Consider the following 21219-nt stretch of genomic DNA (forward strand, 5'->3'; position numbering starts at 1 on the left):
TTCCTACCAACTGAAGCGTGGTTCTTTTATGTAACATTCAACATCCTCAATAAACATGTCCCTAATTGAAATTTTTAGCACTTTGTGCCCCTCTTCTTTGGTTAAACTAAACATTTAATGCTTAACCTGATGGGTTTTCTCCCTGTCATAGCTTAGTTTTTGCTACCTGAAAGAACCTCCCCATCTCCTGCATACTGAAACCACATCCATCTTTCAAGGTCATTGGCTGGGGCATCGTTTTCTGACCACAGATGATACACTGTCATTTCTTGCTTCATATCATAGGTTTAATAATAATAATAATAATAAACCCCATAAGATGTGAGAAGGGAGGATCCTGGTCAAATTATTATGTCTAGCCTTCGCGTAACACTGAGTGAATGGATGAAGGAAGTAATTAATGTAATTAACTCCTGGTAGATCAGAAAGTCTTAGATAGGGTTGCCAGATTTAGCAAATCAAAATGCAGGACGCCCAGTTATATCTGAATTTCAGATAAACAACTTTTCAGATAAGCAATACTTTTTTTTAGTATAAGTACGTCCCATGGAGTATTCACATGTTTATGCTAAAAAGTATTCGTTGTTTATCTGAAATTCAAACGTAACTGGGCGTCCTGTAGTTTATCTAGCACCCCTACTTGGAGTGCAGGGGTTTCCCGAAGCGCCTGGCTTCCTCCCAGCAGGTGCTCAGCATCTGTGTAATTGTTATAGCGAGACCCAAACCAGCCTTGCAGCTTCCACAGCTGCACCCGTAGCGGGGCGGGGCCACGCGACCGGGACAGACACCCTGGTTGGAGACCGTCGCTCGAGACTGGCGAAAGGGTCCGCACCCGGGAGGCAGCCCCACCCTGTGGGCTCTCTAGACCCCTCGACAGGTTCCGTCATCCCCCCCAGCCCCCGACCACCCGGCCTACCCTCCATCCCGTGACCGGTCGTCACGGGCCGGGGGAGGAACTGCCCGGCTCTTCGATCGCTGCCTGCCATTGGCAGGGCCTTCCATCCATCACGTTAGGCTCCGCCCATGATGCCGACGTCTCCCAGGCTTCGTCTTTTCCCCAGGCCGCGGCGTAGCTGGCGGTTGGTGGAGAAGGCGGCAGCCGTCCCAGAGGAGGCGAGCAGGGAGTCGGGGCGAGCCCGAGCTCGTCACCCCCTCGTGCTGCGGTGGTCGCTCGCGTCCCGCCGGCCCGCTCCCTGTCGTCCTGCACTGCTGCGGCCGCCGCGGAACCATGGCTGTGCTCGTCGTGCTCTTGTCCTTCTTGGTGGCGGGTGAGGCCCCGGGCCGCGGGACTCGGGGGCGGCTGCGGGTGGGCGGCAGTGGGGCGGATGCCGCAGTGCGGGCAGCTGGCGATGGCATCGCCCCAGCCGCCTCCTTCTCCGCCTTCTCTCCGGGCCGGCCTGTGGCGGCGCGGCCTGGCGGGCTTGCTGGGGCCGGGCGGGGCTGGGCTGCTTTGGGGCACCTGAGCTGGCCTCCACCCTCCGCCTCTTCAAGAAAGGCGCGTCCGCCTGTCTTGCTCCGGCCTCTTCCGGCTCGGGAGGCGCTTCGGAGGACGGAGATGCATTTCTCAGTCAACTGTTGAACCGCAGCCCTCTGCGAAGAAGCGAAGGCAGACTTCTCAGCTGCCATCAGCTGCTGCTTTTCTTTGCATTTTTCTGGTGTCTTCATTTCTAGCGGTTGTCATCAGTAATTGGTGAAATCTCCCCACTCCCCCCAGTGTTTCAGGATACGGAAGTTGGAGGTGGAGTAATTGTTTTTGTATGATTATTTCTCAAGGAGAATTTAAAGTTCCTCTCAGTAGTTTGCAATAGTTCCCAATTTTAAGGATTTGGAAACTAAGATGTGAGTCAACGTTCTTAGGGTCACATGTCAAATAAATGGTAGCTTTCTCCGTGGAACCTAGGTTCCCTAGCATTCAACAAGGGGAATGCAAGTGGCTCATAATCGGCCTCTTACCGTGTATCATGTAATTCGGTTAATTTTACACCAATCCTTAGAAGAGGATATCACCCTCGTTTTACAGAGTGGTCAAGCCTAGATAAATTACCCAAACAGCACACAAGTAGTAAGCCGCAAAGCTGGAATTGAACCCAGATCAGCTGGTTCCAAAGCGTGGGCCTTTCCCATTATACGTGTCGTGGCACAGGTGTGAGAATGTGGGAATGATGGGGGCTGGGACTAGCAGCACAGTGGTGAACAAGAGGCCGACTTGAGAACAGTTTGGAGGAATGGGTCCCTGTTCCCCAGTGTGTCGATTTAAAACCTAGACGTTAAAAATCTGTAGGACGCCTGTGCCGCTGCTCTGTGAGGTGCTGAGATGCCCCACTTTGGGAATGGTGGTTTAATTCTACATGAAGGTATAGACCTTTGATATTTTTGAAATCTGCAGGTTTTCTCCATCCCTGGAGGTGCCCAGTGTTGTGTGTTGATGATAGTTACACTTACTTTAATGACCCCCAAATTTTAAGGTTGTATTGTACCTTTCGTCTCTGGCTCTGTCAAGGTCGTTCTGATCTATCTACTCAATTTCTTTGGGGGAATTTTTTATTTTAAGTTTTTAAATTCAGTTTTTGAAATTTAAAGATCTTCCCTTTGATACTGTGATTTAACTGAACATCTCGCTGAAATTCCATGTTTTAATGTTATGATTGATATTATTTTGATTCAGTGAGGTTTAGGGGTTTTTGTTAGGTTTTGGTCTGAGGCAAAATAATTGCTTCTGTATATGGTTTGAACCTGCTTTCCTAACTATAATAGTCTAGTTCATACAGATCAGGAATCTGATCCTGTCAGCTTCTGCACTGCATGGTTTTGTCAGATGAGGTTAAATTACTATTTTCCACAATGACTAAATGTGATTTAATGGAAAACATCTTTAAGAGATCTGACTTCTCTATCTGAGAAAAAAATATGAGTCCTTTAAAATGGTGTTACCAAACCAGAGACCAGGGGAAGGGATCTAGGGTTATGAATACCAGGTCATGAGGAGTATTTGAAAAAAATTCAGATGTTTAGCTTGGAGAGAAAAGGCCAAGGGTGAACACATGGAATTTGAAGGGATGTCATGTTGAAGAGGGATTCAGTTTGGTCACTGATGCCCCAGAGGTCAAAAGTAGGACCTGTTTATTTTTTCACTTGTTGATTCCATCCCCATTCATAGATGACAGCATAGTATGGTGGGAGTTCCCAAAGAGGGGAAGGATTCTTAACCTCTCTCCCAGACTGGGGAGGCTGGGGGAAATTTCCCTAGGCAGGGTGCCTCACAGGCAAATGTGTGAAAGGTTGGGGTGGGAAGAAAAGGCATTTTTGACAGAACAGTATGTGTAAAAGCACAGAGGTGTGAGAGCAAAAGAGTGAATAGTTTGGTGGAGCGGAAACGTATAGGAGTTAAGTTGGGGAGATCCCAGAAGGAAGGGTGGTGAAGTGCTTTGGGTGTTACATTTTGGATTTTGTCTCAAAGGCTCCGGGCATCGAGTGAAGGTGGTTGAGCTTAAGGGTGAATGTTCAGATCTGTAGTTTGAAAAGGTGCTGGGAAGGCTGGATCCGAGAGTGGCATGACGGGTCATAAGGCGGCCAGTTCTAGCAAGCCTCGGGAGGGCCTGAAGTGGGGAGGGCCTGATGAAGACCCTGGACATGGAGGGGAAAGGGTTGTGAGCTAAGAAGAACAAAAGATGGACAGAATTCATTGGTTGATTAGCTGTGGTGCTGAGGAAGGATTTAAAGATGACTAATTCGAGCAGCTGGGTGGAAGGTGGTGTCATCCTTTGATACAGAGAATGTAGGAGGCGTGTATGGAAAAATGGTGAATTCAGTTCTGAACCTCTTGAGTTTTAAGGACCCATGGGACTTAGAAGGAAATGCTCAGCTGACTGTAGGCCTAAGGCTCAAGGGAAATCTAGGCTGAATATAAAAATCTGGGAGCCATTAGTGTGTTTTTGGTGTTTGCAGTCTTAGGGAGTAGATGGGCTCAGCCAGGGGGAGACTCCATTGTAGAACAGTGTAGAATAGAAAGCAGTGAGGGTCAGGAATGGAGCTGCAGATCTCCCAAGTGGAGTGTGCCCAGTGATATTGGGATGCCAGAAGAATGTACTGGAAATTCCATTTGTCTCTTATTTTCTTTTCTTTTTATAGTAATGGTCAGATATTTTTGTAGAATGTCCCTCAGTTTGGGCTTGTCTGCTATTTTCTCATGATTAAATTGGGAAGAATACTAAGGTGTCTCATCCTTTTAAAAAATTTCTATTTTGTGTGTTCTGTAATATATTATGAATATATATTTTATACTACAAATGTATACTTTATAAGTAAATATATGTATATTGGGAATACTTTCAAACTTTATACTGAAAGGGTTGAAATCTCAAAAGTTTGGACGTCACTGCTTTAAAGGATGGGAAGGGGAAGAAACTGAGGAGAAAAGCAGCCAGAGGGATTGGAAGGAAAACCAGGGGCCCGGGCTTATGGAGGCCAAGGCAGGAGAGTTTCAAGGAAGGAGTTGTCAGTATCAGTTGCTTTGGGAAGTTACATAAATTGAGGGCTGAAAATTGTCTTTGGGATTTGGTGAGTCATTTCAGTGGCATGGTGGGGTCAGAACCTGTGGGTTAGGTAGCAAACAGGAGATGAAGAAGTAGCGGAGCCAGTGATGGCTGACAACTCTTCCAGGATTCTTCGTCTGAAGGGAAGCAGAGGTAGGTGGAGGCTGGTAGGACCAAAGGAAGGGTTTTGTGGTTTGGATTTTAGAATGGGAGCACCCTACGCGTATTTTTATGCTGAAGCGAAAGAGCCAGTTGAGAGGGGAAACGGCTAGTGCAACGTGTGGCTTCATTCATTCACTCAACAAGTATCTATTGAGCACCGGTGTGCCAGGCACGGTTTTCAGCCCTGGGGATATTGTGTGAACAAGACAGACTGAAACCCCTGCCCTCGTGGAGCTCATATTGTACAGGGCCAGCTTCGTATGCCCCAAACCATAGAGCCACCTAACTCCTGATACATCGTCTGTTCCAGAATAGAGACTTAATAAACCCTGAATGAATAATTCAGTAGGTGAATGAATGAAGGTCCCTTGAAGGCTGAACCATGGGGTATTTTCAACCGGAGGAGGGACATCCCTGCCAGCACCTGGAGGGAGAGGAGATAAGGCTAGGGGCTTGTGCAGATAAACTTGTGATGGGGAGAGGAAGCAGGAAGCTGGAGATGAGGTTATCTGGTGAGACTGAGTTGGGAGTGATACAACTGGAAGTTGAGAGAAGTTGGGAAGCCAACTTCTTAAACTTTTTAAAGGATTAGAATGTTGGGACAATGGAGATGATTGCTGGCAAACGTAGTGCTGAGGTGGCATCCCCATTCACTGGTCATATTCAGGTAGAGGATGGGTGACCTTCTTTCAGGTATCCCGGAGATGCCTGCGTGAAGCAGCAGTTTCTCAGTACAGGAGTCTTTGTAAGGTTTTCTAAAGCTCTAGGCTCCTGAAGGGCTGTTGTACAGGTGTGGAAGTGGCTTCTAACTGTAAAGCTGAGGCGAAGTAATTTAGTAGAGCTCTGCTGGGGTCGAGTGAGTAGGGCTGCGTCTCAAACAAGGCAATCTCCAGATCCAGATCTTGTTCTTTAAGTGTGTATGGTATTCAGAAAGTATGCCTTCCTTGCTGCCCCATTTTCCTTAGAGTTTGCAGTTAACTACTACTTCAGCGAACCAAGATGTCTATCATTTACAAACTGCCATTCCATTCTGCTAAATTTTTTTTGTCTGCCTTTGGCTAGAGCAGTTTGGAAATTCCTGCTCTAGTGGCTGTGCTGAATGAAACTCGTAACTCTTCATGTTGTATCAGCACCATCCTGAGGCCTTTTATTTACTGTCAATACTGCAACACCGAAACATTTACTGCTGCTTCCAACGTTATTCCCATAGCCTGTAAGCGGTACTTTCCTTAGGTCAAGAGAGTAACAGTGATGCTTTATTAAAGTCTAATTTTCCTGTACTAGGCATGACCAAGATTTGTTTTGGACTTGGAACTAATCTTTTCATAGGAACTCGAAAGTTTCCATTAGTTACTTGTCCTTGTGTAATCTAGACATGATTGGGTTAACTCACGATGGGTGAAGAAGCAAGATACCTCATCCTTAGCCTTGGAGGGCCTATAACATAGTCCCTTTTTTTTTTTTTTTTTTTAAAAAACTGGAATCTTTTTATTTATTTATTTATTTATTTATTTATTGGGCTGTGTTGGGTCTTCGTTTCTGTGCGAGGGCTTTCTCTAGCTGCGGCAAGCGGGGGCCACTCTTCATTGCGGTGCGCAGGCCTCTCACTATCGTGGCCTCTCTTGTTGCGGAGCACAGGCTCCAGACGCGCAGGCTCAGCAGTTGTGGCTCACGGGCTTAGTTGCTCCACGGCATGTGGGATCTTCCCAGACCAGGGCTCGAACCCGTGTCCCCTGCATTAGCAGGCAGATTCTCAACCACTGCGCCACCAGGGGAGCCCCTAACATAGTCCCTTTATTCTCATTCTCACCTCTTAATCCCAGGCCCCATACCCCTAGACTAGTTGACTTTATTATTACAGAATACCTTTTCTCAGCCTCTTGATATGTGCATTGGAAATACTATGTCCTGGACTTTGTTTCTAGAGTCTGAAGTATTTTACATTCTGACTCGTAACGTGGACCCCCCCATTTGACAGTACTCATTTCACTAGCTTTGCCTGTGGGACATAAGGGAAGCTATGATCTATCCTGAGATATACTAACCTGCTGAAGTTTTGGCATGATATACTAGGAATTTTATGAATTTGCATTTTCAAGAGAGGATCAACGGTAGAAATATTTATTTATTTATTTATGGCTGTGTTGGGTCTTCGTGGCTGTGCGCGGGTTTTCTCTAGTTGCGGTGAGCGGGGTCTACTCTTCGTTGTGGTGTGTGGGCTTCTCGTTGCGGTGGCTTCTCTTGTTGCGGAGCACGGGCTCTAGGCACGCGGGCTCCAGTAGTTGTGGCACGTGGGCTCAGTAGTTGCAGCTCGTGGGCTCTAGAGCACAGGCTCAGCTGCTCCGCGGCATGTGGGATCTTCCTGGACCAGGCCTCGAACCCGTGTCCCGTGCATTGGCAGGCGGATTCCTAACCACTGAGCCATCAGGGAAGCCCTTGATGGTAGAAATAATTTAGAGATTTCAAGTTTCTTTTCTTCCTTTCTGGTCTGGGCCAAGGTTTTGGTTTCTGTTCTTTAAAAATCTGGAGAAATGCTGCTGATTTCTAATTCTTGCAAAATTGCCACATGCCCCCGTTTAAGGGCCATCTGTAGGAAGGCACCTAGGTCATTAGGAGAATCTTGTTTCATAGTTGTAACTTTGTTACAGCAGAATGTATGGACTTAAATTCTTACAGTGATACTTTGAAAAAGAATTTGTTGATGTTTAGGTTTCAGCATTTTGTCCAATCAAAAATTTAGTATGCTAAAGTCAATGGAGAATGGGAAAGTATGTATTATATTTAATAATTTTCAATGTGGGTGCAAAAGATTTATGATGGTGATCATTTATTAATCTGTTTTCCTTTCAGGTGTCTTAGGGGACGAGTTTAGTATATTAAGATCACCAGGGTCTGTTGTTTTCCGGGATGGAAATTGGCCCATACCAGGAGAGCGAATCCCAGACGTGGCTGCATTGTCCATGGGCTTCTCTGTGAAAGAAGTATGTGTATTTAAAAAAAATATTTGGAGCTGCTTCTGAAAGCATTTTTGTTGAGTTCTGCTAATAGGCCAGGAAAGCAACGGGCAAACATAGGTACAGATTACAAAAGTAAAAAGCTTATTTGTAGTCAGGGAGATTTTGGATAAGTGTTCCAAGCTCGATTATGAAAACAAATCATTATAAAACATTAACCATGTAATCGTTTATTCATAGTAGTGACGTTCTTTGTTATATAAGAGAATGCATCTGTCCTACTATTAATAGGATGTATAATTTTATTGTGTTTTTCCAGTACACATGATAGATTTGTGTCTTGGTTCAGGCTGTTGTTACAAAGTACCATAGACTGGGTGCTTTATAAACATTTATTTCTCACAGTTCTAGGGGCTGCAAGTCTGCGATCAGGGTGCCAGCACGGTAGGGTTCTGGTGAAGGCCCTCTCTGGGTTGCAGACTGCCAACTTCTTGTTGTATCCTCACATGGTGGAGAGAGCCGGAGAGAGCCCTCTGGGGTCCCCTCTATAAGGGTGCTCTAATCTCATTCATGAGGATTCCATCCTCATAATGTAGTTACCTCCCTAAGGCCCCTCCTCCTAATACCGTCACACTGGAGGGATTAGGATTTTGCAACATGAATTTTGAGGAGACACAAACATTCAGTCCATTGCAATTTGTTATGAATGATAAAATGTATATGCATCTTACCTGAGTTTAGGAAAATAGTGTGGTCAGTAGCCATAACCTGTTGTAATATCTGGCTACTTACATGATTGTTGCGTAGGGGGCCTAGGGCCAGTCAGTATGAGACATCTTATAAAGCTCAGGGCTGGAAGAAAGGAGATGGAGTTTGCTCTATCTTCCTATCTCCTCCCACTTTAAACTTTGGTGCTTTTGAGGTGGTCTCTAGATATCATCAGTCACTCAAAGGAACATTCTTCCTAGGTCCTGAGTGCCCTTGAAACCAGAAGCAGTGCATGGGAACTGCCTCTCTGCTGGGCCTTTGGGTGGAGCCCCTGCATTCCTTGCGTGAACCTGATGGGTTGTTTACATTTAAGGATGAAATTTGCACCTAGTTCTTTACAAACTTAATTTTGACTACAAATGGCTGTCAAAGTAACCTTTAGAAATAATTATTAATAAACTACTATGAGTTACTTTCAGCAGGAATTTTATTTATAAAGCACTTAGCCTAAAGAGAATGTTGTAATGGTAGCCTTGCTGTGTCACTGTGAAAGAGAAAAGTGATGCTGTAGGTAAGGGCAAAGAATGATGTGAGGGAAGGAAATGTCCATGGTTATATGGAAAAGAGAATGTTTTGTAATCTGGAATTTGAAAAGTACCTACATTTTGTTTATTTGCCTGCTTTTTTCCACAGAAGGTTTGAGATGACTTATTATTAGACTTTATTGTTTCAAGTCTGTAGAAGTTTAAGAAAATGAAGAAGGTAGAAATCAGCATCCTCAATTAGGAGATTGCAACTACTGCTTTAAATAAGACATTTGCTGTCCCTGTGAGTTTTCATTGCCAGTGTCATCCCAGTACCCCTTAATTCTGCTTGTTAGATGTTATTAGGGAAATGGTTTCCTGCGTTGATAATTGGCACAGTTTCACACTTTTCAATGTGTAGGACCTTTCTTGGCCGGGACTTGCAGTGGGTAACCTATTCCACCGTCCTCGGGCTACCGTTATGGTGACGGTGAAGGGAGTGGACAAGCTTGCTCTACCCCCAGGCAGTGTCATTTCGTACCCTTTGGAAAATGTGAGTATTTATTATAAAGAATTAAAGGGATGCATTTAAAATTTTATCTTGTCAGCTGTCATTATGGATTGTGTTCTAAGCACTCGTCTTTTTTTTTTAATGCACTGATAAGTAAAATAGTTTTTTTTTATTATTATTATATGATGGTTGTAAATTTATTGAGACTTGGCTGTTTGCTATGGATGAGAATACTTTCTAAGGTAGAGAAATTGGCCCACTCAGAATAGTCAGAGGCTCAAAAAAGAGAAACCAGTTGAGGGTGTAACCTGCTGACATTTTCTAGGGCATTATTTTGTCACCTTCCCTTCAGAATTTTATCATTTTTGTGTAAGAAGGAGACTGGAGGCAATTTTGCTGGCTCACTTATTCCTTCACTGGCCTTTCAGGCAATATGGCTGACTGAGCTGTTGAGAGGCCCTCCTTCTACTGTAAGCATATAGAAGTCACCAAACATCTTTACATGTATCACTAAACTTGAAAGCGAGGAAGGGATACACACAGGTGCCAGATATGAATAGAGAATTCAGAAGCCACAATGGTGAGCAGGAGCTGAAGGTGAAATTGTGTTCCCTACAGAAAGCCTGGGGCTATAAAATGCTGTCTTGTTCTTGAAAGGAGGACTATTAAAACCCCAGCTGCCCCAGGGCTACCATGAAGGAGCTGGGTTGCCACCCTTAGCTGTGGGGCCCAAAGAGCCCCCCTAAGAGAAATCGGAACTATGGGCTTGTGCTGTGCAGAGTCACATGCTCCAAATTCACACAATCCACCCCACACAGACACCTCCCCAGCCCAGGGCTCCTTCGGTAAAAAAAGAACTGAAGAGGAGTTGAATTTACCAAACACTTGAAGGAAGAAATGCCATGAGAAAGTCAGCAGGTGCAACAAACAGAATTCATCCCCCTAGAACTACTACAGATAACAGACCAGCCTCAAAAAGAGATTTAAAAATACATATATTAAAATTGTGAAAGAGTTAAAGGAAGGGATAGAAACCAGAGGCAGTTAAAAGATATTTTTGATATGTGGTGCTTTCATTTTCACTTAAAAATATTTTGTAATTTATACTGATTTCTTTAACCCATGAGTTATTTAGAAGTGTTGTAACATACGGGTTCTTTCAAAATAATTTTTAATTTTTCAGTTTCTAATTTCACTGCATTGTAACACTGGTCTATATGATGCTGATTTTGGTGGTGGTGGGGGGTTTCACACTTTTCCTGTGGTCTGGTATACATTATCTCCAAGCACACATGACATGCTTACAAAAAATGACCATGTACTAGGCCACAAGGCAAATCTCAATGGATAATAATCAGTATCATATAAACCACCCTCTCTGACCACAATGCAGTTAAATCTGAATACAATAACAAAATGATACCTTAAAAAATGCTTGGAAATGGTAGAAACAAACACAAGATACGACTCCTCAGGTTTAGAGCACACTGAGGTAGGCTAAAGCCAAATAACACCTAAATATAGTGAAATTGAAGAACTGTCAAGGACGCTGATAATCTTCCCAGAGAGAAAAGACGCTGTCATGACCAAGGAATGAGAGTAAAATGGTAGCAGATTTCTCATCATTGCCATTAGGGACCAGAAGCGCAAGAAAGGAAAAGCAGGAATTGCACAGTATGAAGCTAGGCTGAGAATATTGTTTAAGTAGTTATAATAAAATGATACAGAAATGAAAATTGTAACTATTGGGAGGGTGGAGAGATAGAAACAGAGTGCTTGTAAGGGGATAGGGCTGTGGTTGGTAATGTGGGAGAGCTAGATCCTCATTTTCTGTAACGGGCGATAAATACATAATGCCTAAAATCGAAAAATCAAGATGGAGTAGTATAAACATTATTTAGAGGTGGTGGTAAAAAGAAAAGGAAACAAAGGATTTGAAGGTGAGTGCTATAAATAGGTACTAAGGATGTAATGTTCAGTCAGTCAGCATGATGACTGTAGTTAACACTGCTGTGTGATACATATGAAAGTTGTCAAGAGGGTAAACTCTAAGTTATCACAAGGAAAAAAATTTTCTTTATGTTCACTAAACTTATTGCAGTAATCATTTCACAGTATATTTAAGTCAAACCATCATGTTGTATACCTTAAAACTTACGCAGTGATGTATGTCAACTGTATCTCAATAAAACTGGAAAAATTAACTCGAAGTGAGGAAGAAAAAAGATGGGGGAGGAAAGAAAGTGAGTACCTCAGAGAAATAGGAAATGGACAGGCAACCTTATCTTCCATAGAAAGTCTTAAAGAATTGTTTGTCTCTTTAAACCACATGTATATATAACTCTTAAACATTAATTTTTAAAAAGCCAACAAGAAAAGATAGCTGAAATAGACACAGTCCTAAATAATTCATTGGTTGAGGAGAAAATTATGGTGGAAGTGTTGAAATTATTTGGAACTGAATATCACAAATGTGCCATATATTTAAAGGGTACAGCTAAAGTGGTAAGAAGAGGGAAAATTTATAACCCTACATGCACGTTAGATAATTTAAAAGATTGGAAATTAATGAGCTAAAGAAACCAGAAGAATTTCAGAGTAAATGGAAGGAAGGGAACAATAAAAATGAAAGACATGTGAAAAAGATACTTTTAGTCTTCTCAAAGATTATTAAGTAGCTTGTTGTGTGATTTCTGTAAAAATCACTGTAGAAGATCTCTTTTAAAAAAGTATATATGGGACGTCCCTGGCGGTCCAGTGGTTAAGACTCCACGCTTCCACTGCAGGGGGCACAGGTTCCATCCCTGGTCAGGGAACTAAGATCCCATATGCCACGCAGCACAGCCAAAAAATAAAAATAAAAAAGTATATTAAAAATCCAATATGCCATTAAGATTTTCATTAGCCTACAATCCAAAACTAAACATTTTAAAACAGACTAGCCTCATTTTACAGGAGTAGAAGCTGTGAAAAGAGGTCGTGTTATTGCTTGACCCTGACTGACCGCTTCTAATACTTTTACTGGCAGTAGGTGGAAAGATAGATATAAGGCTCCGAGGGAAAAGTCCACCAGAAGAAAAAAAAAAAAAAAGCCTTAGAATTCCACTTAACAAAGCTTCTATTTGATTAGCTAGCTGTTATCATTAGATTTTCAAGTCCTGTAGATACAGAATTTCCATTTTTCCCAGGACAAACGTGTATCCTTATAATGTAGTAGAAGAAAACAATCATGGGATTTTAAGCATGACCTTTTTTCCTTTTTGAGTATAGCAGTCTATATAATTTTTTCTTTTCCTTCACAGTTTGGCGCTCACCTGACTCAGTAGCTTCTCCAATTTGATTGCTAGGGACACGTTACCTTTAATCTTCAACTTTCCTGCTGTGTGTGCCACTGAGGTGAAATGAGGCTGGAGAGTTTGTGTTACATGTTCTCATATTCCTTCCAAAGCCCAAGGAAGTGAAGTGTGTGCCTGCAAAAGGAGGAGCGCTTGTGGCTGACTCAGGGAGCTTGTAACAGGATGCTTTTGCAAGCTGGAACTCTTCCCCTTCTTCAGTTACTCATTAACTTAGTTTAAGAGAATTTGGGGAAGAGTTAATATGCATCTTGTGTAAGAGTAAAAATAGATAACACTTCACATTTATTAATCACATTTATTTCTGCCTGGCCCACATTAACGAGCTACTTATATACATGAACCTTTTAATAGTAAAGGGAATTACTGGAAAAAAAAATCACTGTACGAAGTCTCCATTAAAACAGAAACATTACTACTGTACTGCTTGTTGTAATAATATTGAGAATAAATAAGTTTTTGAGGGGAAAAATTACCATAATTTTAAAAAATAATGTGGGGCAAAAACAGGTCTATGGGAATAGAAGTCAGAATTTTGGTAACCCTTGGGGGTGGAGGGAGTGGGTAGAGAGGCTTGCAGAGTGCTGATGTTTTGTTTTGCTCTGGTTGGGTTATATGAGCATATCCATCTGTAAATATTCCTTGAGCTGTTACTCCAAGATTTGTGCACCGTATTATATGTATGTTACACTTTAATAATAAATTCACGGAAAAAAGTACATGTTATCACAATTAGCTATTTCAGTTTATTAATATCATGTGTTCCCAAGATAAATTTCACATTCAGAATTCTTGTGACATACTTTATGCCTTGCCTAAGAGTCTTCAGTCTATCTGAAGACCAAACCCTACATCTTATTATTTTTAAAATTTTGAAATGAAAAATGAGGTCTCTCTTTCAATTATATTCGTCTTCAAATTCCTTTGACCTTCTCTTAAATGCAAGTTAATACATTATTGTAGAATATACATTCATTGTGGCACATTTTATCAATATTGAAACCAGATGTATTGCTGCTTAAAATACCTGAATGACCACCAGAAAATGGTCGTTTGTGCAAGGTAGTGTTTTCTCCTTCATTTTGCACGTTTTTTCTCATTTAGGCACATTTGGAGACACAAACTCATTGGCCTCCTAGGGGGCTGTTTAATCTTCTGTGCCCTCAAAAGGGCTCTTTGCGTTTGGATATGATTTAGGTCTTTTGAATTTCCATAGAAAATGCTGGTACTTTTTTTTTTTGAAGGCTCCTTTTTTAATACTATGTAAATGATTTTTCTTCCCATTTTGGTTCAGATAATAATTAAGATCTCACTATTAAAATTTCAGGCAGTTCCTTTTAGTCTTGACAGCGTTGCAAATTCCATTCACTCCTTATTTTCTGAAGAAACTCCTGTAGTTTTACAGTTGGCTCCCAGTGAGGAAGTAAGTGTGATACAGTTTTTATTTTAAATGCTTTAAAAAATAAGCTTTCTTTATTTAATGAAAATTTAAAACTAATTTTATGAAAATTGCTGACAGACCTCTGTATATTGGAATTAATCTGTAGAATGTAACAAAATTTTGGATTCTTGCAGAGAGTGTACATGGTGGGGAAGGCAAACTCGGTTTTTGAAGATCTCTCAGTAACACTAAGACAGCTCCGCAATCGACTGTTTCAAGAAAACTCTGTTCTCAGTTCACTTCCCCTCAATTCTCTGAGTAGGAACAATGAAGTAAGTAGTGCAGTTATTGAATGAATAAATGAATATCATTAGTAAGTTCCCATTTCTTATGCTCCTGACTTTAGAGCAAACTTGAAATTTTAGAAAATGAAAAGTTTTGCAAGTTTATTGCTTGGAGTAGATTCTTTTTTCCTTTAGTGTAATTTTTAAGAAATGAATCTCATCTCTTTGTGAGCTGATCTGTGTAATAAATAGCACTACATTCTAGCGCAAGGGTTGCCACCAATTAATCCTGACAGGCCAGAAATCACAGTAACTAGTTGGTAGTTGGTAGAGCTGTGTGGATCTGGTAATGTGGGAGCCATTATTCACTGCCACTTTTGATGTGTTGCCTCATTTTTCTAATTCATTCTTGACTGTACAGTGGAGGGCACCACCCTTACTTTCGACTCCTGTATGTCAGCTTCACCACCTGTTCATGCACCCTTTTAACCACATGGCATGCCACCTTTGTGGTAGCCTCCCTTCTTCACCTACTCTGGATGACCAGGACCACCATCTTTTATTCTTCAAGGGATGTGAGCAAAGCAGGCTATTGGCAGGACCTCGTTGCAGTGCGCCAGAATATTCTGATGCCCTGAGGGAAAACCAGTTTAGATGCTTTATCACAGCTTTATCAAAAAATAAAGCTGTTGGGACTTCCCCGGTGGCGCGGTGGTTAAGAATCCGCCTGCCAATGCAGGGGACACGGGTTCGAGCCCCGGTCCGGGAAGATCCAACGCAGCCAAAAATAAATAAATACAATAAATAAATTTTAAAAAAATAATAAAACACACAAAAAAGCATTCCTTAAAAAAAAATAAAGCTATTTGAGTGGTAGTCACTGTGCTGGAGAATGACTGTCACCTTTTTGTTAGGAAATACGGTTTTATAAGCATTTTCAGTTGAAATGAACCTAGCAAATGGAGGACAGTTGTTGCATAAATTCACTCATGTACTTAATGTCTGTAATATCCTGTGCCTTATTTGATAGATGGCAAATATAGATCTTAGATGCATATTTAAAATAATGCTCATTTCTTTGCTCTCTGCAGGTTGATCTGCTTTTTCTTTCTGAACTGCAAGTGCTACATGATATTTCAAGTTTGGTAAGTAGGCTTCTCTAATTTTTCAGTTCCATTTATTCTGGTTCCAGAAGACATTTCTAGAGAGTCCTTGAATGATAGTGAAACCGGTCAAGAAGTTTAAGTATGCCCTAGATTTATGATTCCATGAAAGTTGAGAAAGCAGTGGTGGTGTTGGGAATTTTGAACTCATCTCATGTTAACAAATTACTTTGCATTTCTACCTTTAGGAGGGATAGTAAGTATTAATATATCTTCCAAGAACACAGGCTTAGGAGTAAGGCCACCCTGGCTGTGGTCCTGACCTGTTGATTTCTTGTCAGACATTAAGACTTAAACAGTTTGGACTAATAACACAGTCGACCAAGTCAGGAAGAGAATATATATGCCTGTAGTGTATTCTTTTTTTTTTTTGGTGATTTTTTTAAAAAAACCCTCCTATGATGAAATAGAAAATCTTACCCGTGTGCTATCTTCTGAAGTTGTTGGCCAAACTCTCAGTGGGGTTGGTTTGGGGAGTGTGGAAGTGTAGTGCTGGTGGTGTGGGAGGTGTCTGCTCTGTGAGCACTGATGGCTCGTCTCTCCTGGGATCAAACTGGTCCAACCATCTGTTCTCTCATACCCTGGCCCGTATCTGAGGTTTTTAAACTAAGAAATTTTTAAAAGCGCTTTTATTATAACTGCGCCTAAAAATGAGATTTGTGTTGGATTTGTTTTATCAGAAACTCCCATTTAAACCAGTTCTGTTTGCCACCGTTCTAGACTATTGTGGTACCCTGGGGTGCTTCTGCCTAGTTCAGTTAAGTGTAAAACTCCAACTGGCTGTGTTTGACAATACTTCATCTATTTCCTTTTGTTTGTTTTTTCTCCTAAGTTGTCTCGACATAAGCATCTAGCCAAGGATCATTCTCCTGATTTATACTCACTGGAGCTGGCAGGTTTGGACGAAATTGGGAAACGTTACGGGGAAGACTCTGAACAATTTAGAGATGCTTCTAAGATCCTTGTTGATGCTCTACAAAAGGTAAACCATCAATGGGGTGTGAGCAGTTAGAGTATGAGCATTTGACTTTTAGCCTCCTAATGGGAAAAATCTGCTTCGTGAAATACTATTGATTGAAGTCTTTTACTCACCTTCTTTGAGGGCCCTCTAATTTCAGTGACCGAGGATGGAGTAGGTCACAGGTGTATGTTGGGATGTCCGTCTTTTTTTTTTGGCCTTGCCGAGCGGCTTGCAGGATCTTAGTTCCTCGACCAGGGATTGAACCCGGGCCCTGGCAGTGGAAGTGCCAAGTCCTAACCACTGGACCACCAGGGAAATCCCAGGGATGTCTCTCTTTCTAATGCTGGCATAGGCAGCATAGGAAATGATCAATAACTCTAGCACAGTACTTTTTTCTTTTTCTTTTTCTTTTTGGCATGGTAAAATATATCTAACATAAATTTACCATTTAACCATTTCTAAGTGTACAGCTCTGTGGCGCCAAGTACATTCACATTGTTGGGCAACTGTACCACCATCCAGCGCCAGAACTTTCATCTTCCCTGAAACTCTAATCCCTATGAAATAATCGAAGGAGAACACTTAGCACAGTACCAGACATTTAGTAGATACTAGTAAACGCTAGTTTTCTTCTGCCCTTGACGTTATTCACCTGCAGCTCTTCAGTGAGGCTTCATAGTTAAATCTTTGTAGATGTTTGTGATCAACCAGAGACCACAAAGATTTCATTTTTCCTACTTCCCTGCCCCCAATTTATACACCAACAAATTCAGTGACCCTTCTTTCTGGAAGTAATTTTATTTTGAACGTTTATATGTTGAATCTTAACACTTTTCTGAATATTTTAACATCATCAAACCCTTTAAGACTTGCCTATTTTAAGACACAGTGTATTTCATGAGCCAGGAGGTAATTGTTTTTGTTCTTGTAGGTGCACAGAAGCTTTACAAAAATTTTAATAAGTGTGTATTTTGAGATTCATAGTAATGTCAGTAACTCTTCAGTTTGCAGATGACATGTACAATCTCTACAGTGGGAATGCAGTGGTAGAGTTAGTGACTGTCAGATCGTTCGACACATCCCTTGCGAGGAAGACTAGGACTATCCTTGAGGCAAAACAAGCGGTGAGTATGTTTTTAGATCCTGCTTTAAAATTGTAAAATTAACTCTCAAAAACCCACTAAATCCTGTATCACTTGTGGGCAGTATGAATGAGCAGTCAGTAAATCTGAAAAAAACAATTAAAACGTAGGTTTCTTATTCACGTAGGTATGTGTGTTTTGCCAGTGATGCCCAGTTCTTTGGGGTTGTAATCAGATAATGCAAGACTTTGTTAGGGATGCGAGACTTTGTTAGGGATAAAAGCAAATGTGTCAGAGCCCATAAGATAATTCAAATATGGGTATTACAAGAAGACCTCAGAAGTTAGCATGAGGGAGTGGTGTGGCGCTCTCAACTTGTGGAGTCTGCTTTTCTCAGCGGTACATTGTCTTTGTGGTACAGTCTCCCATTTTCCGGCTACGTACACTCTTTATAATACAATTTTTTGACCTGGATCTTGCTTTGATTTTTAAGCATTTAGAGGATCATAGGCAAGGGTGCCAGCCCTAGTATATATAACAAGTGCGTGTGCGCGCACGGCCAAGAACATCACTTACAGCTGGCTTCAGCTGGCTTCATCTCTCAGAGCAGGCGGATTCCCAGTCGTTTATGGACACTCTCCTTTGGGTCCATTTTGCAGCCAGCACTCTCCTCAGTTTTATCAGTCGCTGTGTGGGACTCAGAGTGAGATGCTCAAAAGTAACGTGGTCAAGATAATCTAGATGTGACTTGTTTCCATCCTTAACAGGAGTGGAAGGACCTCTGTTTAAGACAGCACGGCAGGCTAGACAAACCGAAAAATTTTCTGACTACAGAGCATCTAGAAATAAATAGTGGATAAAAAGTAAACACCCTCTTGAGTGCACAGTTTAACTCTCAAGAAAGTAAGGGAAACTCTTAAGGAGCAACTGTAGAAAGGGAACTGGAGAACTGTGTTAGTCAGGCTGCCCTGGGAACATTTCCAGTTGGGTTACTGAGCAACTGGCTCTCTGTGGGGAGTTGGAACTGACGCCTCCCCGTGAAGCTGGGACCCTGAAAGGGCCGTGCCCGCAGTGAGACTAGAAAACAGCCCGCCTGCCAGCAGAAGGAGACAGGAAGGCAGCTTGGGGGCTGTGCAGTCGGGGTATGTGCTGGGGGTGGAATGTCTCCTAGGGAATCCTTAACCACAGGGCCACCTTCATGTGGGTTTGAGGCTCAAATTTATACTATCCGCAAGTTCTAGGAAGCCCCAGGCCAAGAAATTAACACAAACCTCAGCCCCAGGCTGGTAAGACCAGTGGCCTCCAGCAGAAGCGAATGTAAAACCTCCCTGGCAGGACACACCCTCCACACACAGCGTACAAAGTATGTAACATGTAATACTAGTTAAAGAATTTTAAACATTTAACGTTATAAAGCTGAAGAGAATACTTGTTCTTCTGAAGCTCCCTCTTGTCTTATTCCTTTACCCTCCCCATCTGGAGGTAATTGCTCTCCTGAATATTATGTTAACCAGTCCCTGGCTTTTCTTTACAGTTTTAATACATATGTATTTATCCTTAAGTAATGTTTGGTTTTGCCTGTAAGTGAATTTTCTATAAATGGAATCACACTATATGTATTTTTGTCAGAGCAAAGGCTCAGTATTGTTTTTAAGAGCCACGTAAGTTGATAAACATAGCGGTAAAATGACCTGAACTACTATATGTTCCACTGGATGTGCCACATTTATTCATCCCGTTGATGGATGGCCTTGCACATGTCTTGGTACATCTAGAAGTGTTCCCTAGGGCATGCACTGGCTGGATCACAGTATACGCACACGGTCAAGTTTATCGGCGTTGCAAGCAGTTGGAGCACTGTATATACTTCCACCAACAGTGTGCTAACCTTCTCTTTGAAGGCTCCCCCTTCTTGGTTCCTCCTAATATAGGGAGCTCTTATGCCACTTATTAATATATACTTTGTTAGATAAATGAATCATAGCTAGCAAATTGGGATAATTTCCTAACTTAACATTCTTCCCTCTGTGATTTTCTTTTCTTTACTGTAGAAGGACCCATCAAGTACCTATAACCTCGCATATAAGTATAATTTTGAATATCCAGTGGTTTTCAACATGATACTCTGGATAATGATCGCCTTGGCCTTGGCTGTGATTATCACCTCTTACAATATTTGGAACATGGATCCTGGATATGATAGCATCATTTATAGGATGACAAACCAGAAGATTCGAATGGATTGAACTTTCCTTATGCCAACTTAGGAAAGGGGTTTGGAAATCGGCTGTTTCGTTATAATAAATCTTTTAGTGTAAAGTAGATAGTATAAATTTATAAAAAAAGCAGATTGTGTTCTCGCTTTTGTGTGCCTGTGATGATGTTCTTTTAGAGTGAATTAATTATAGTATTGATGTGAGTTGATTTGTGTGATACAGGTTCCATAATATGCTCAAATACTATGATTGATATAACCATTTAATATGAATTTCATTCCATTTAATATTTGGAAACATGCACTGAAATAACAGTTTGTGTTATTTATGTTGGGAAAATGCACTGACTTTGAAATGCTTAACTTCCTTACTTCCTTACACAGGACAGGTGAAAGTGATAATTGGACTGTTATATACTATGAACATAAACATCTTAATCTGAAACGAGTAAAGTAAAGGTTTTTAACTTCAAGCAGCTCTAAACTACGTATGTCTATGCATGTGCTTATATAGTCACTTACTTAGATTTGGACTTCCATCTGATTGACAGACTAGACTATAGCTGTTTCTTAACCTCTTCTGAAAGTTTGGTGATCCGAATGGTCAGGTGTGGATATTAAAGATACTACATTGATCTAAGAAGGAACTAGCTTTGTGGAGTTATAGACGCTTGTAATTATACACACAAAAACATTTGGGGGACATCTTGGGGCATGATTTCAGTAATTTTTCCCCTTTTGTAAGTAAGTTACTCTGGTTTGCAGTACAACATCGTTCTATAGAACGTTAAGTGGAAGTAGATGCTCCCTACTTTTCATGTGGAAGTGGACCAATGTCTATAAAGAGTGGCAAATAAATAAAGTTAATAATGATTCCAAATTTGTGTCATTTCAATATTAAATCTATTTTATATTATAAAAACCTAACTGAAAAGGGTTTTAATCTAATTAAAATTGGCTGTTTTGTTACACAAACTTTTATTATTATTCTCACTGCCTCCTGAGATTCATTACCAATTGAGGAAGACATTTCAATTACTATGCTTGTTACTGAATTTATACAGAATATGTGATAAATTCACACTAGACTTCAGGTAGGGAAGGCTTAAATTTCCCTATAGCATTCAAAAAGGTGAATATACAACTAATTGATTAGAGTATGAAGAACTAATAAGGTAAAGGCTTAAGGGATACAGTTTTAAATTCTTATAGCTTACCCAATTAGAATTTTAAACTTCATGATTATGTAGCTAAGTTACTTTAGTAAGAGAGTTGTGCTGCCCTGCCCCTGGGAACTCTACTTGGGTTTAGTATTAGCTGTGTCCGCCTCTTCTTTGCAAAGAACATCATCAAATCATTTCTAAATAACATGTTTGAGAAGACGGAGTC

General features: G+C 41.3%; 1 protein-coding gene across 2 annotated transcripts; it reads left to right on the forward strand.

The window, feature by feature from the left end:
• The first annotated feature begins 1030 nt into the window (after positions 1–1030).
• On the forward strand, positions 1031–20710 carry ATP6AP2 (ATPase H+ transporting accessory protein 2). Of its 2 annotated transcripts, XM_061177895.1 has the most exons (9): positions 1031–1268; positions 7545–7675; positions 9302–9433; positions 14072–14167; positions 14320–14457; positions 15501–15554; positions 16405–16554; positions 17538–17657; positions 19667–20710. In XM_061177895.1, exons 1-9 carry the CDS (start codon positions 1229–1231, stop codon positions 19859–19861), a joined length of 1056 nt encoding a protein of 351 aa, XP_061033878.1. In that variant the 5' UTR covers positions 1031–1228; the 3' UTR covers positions 19862–20710. The 2 variants fall into 2 exon arrangements, with proteins under 2 accessions (XP_061033878.1, XP_061033879.1); XM_061177896.1 differs by lacking the exon at positions 14072–14167.
• The last annotated feature ends 509 nt before the right edge of the window (positions 20711–21219 follow it).

The sequence above is a fragment of the Eubalaena glacialis genome, chromosome X (assembly GCF_028564815.1).
Source record: "Eubalaena glacialis isolate mEubGla1 chromosome X, mEubGla1.1.hap2.+ XY, whole genome shotgun sequence".
In the NCBI taxonomy this organism is placed as follows: Eukaryota; Metazoa; Chordata; class Mammalia; order Artiodactyla; family Balaenidae; genus Eubalaena; species Eubalaena glacialis.

What these genes read in the sequence shown, in the direction of transcription:
- ATP6AP2 (XM_061177895.1), top strand. Translation starts at nt 1,229, where the DNA reads ATGGCTGTGCTCGTCGTGCTCTTGTCCTTCTTGGTGGCGG. An exon ending in CTTGTCCTTCTTGGTGGCGG is followed by an intron (nt 1,269 to 7,544) that starts GTGAGGCCCCGG and finishes TTTTCCTTTCAG; the next exon opens with GTGTCTTAGGGGACGAGTTT. An exon ending in TCCTTGAGGCAAAACAAGCG is followed by an intron (nt 17,658 to 19,666) that starts GTGAGTATGTTT and finishes TCTTTACTGTAG; the next exon opens with AAGGACCCATCAAGTACCTA.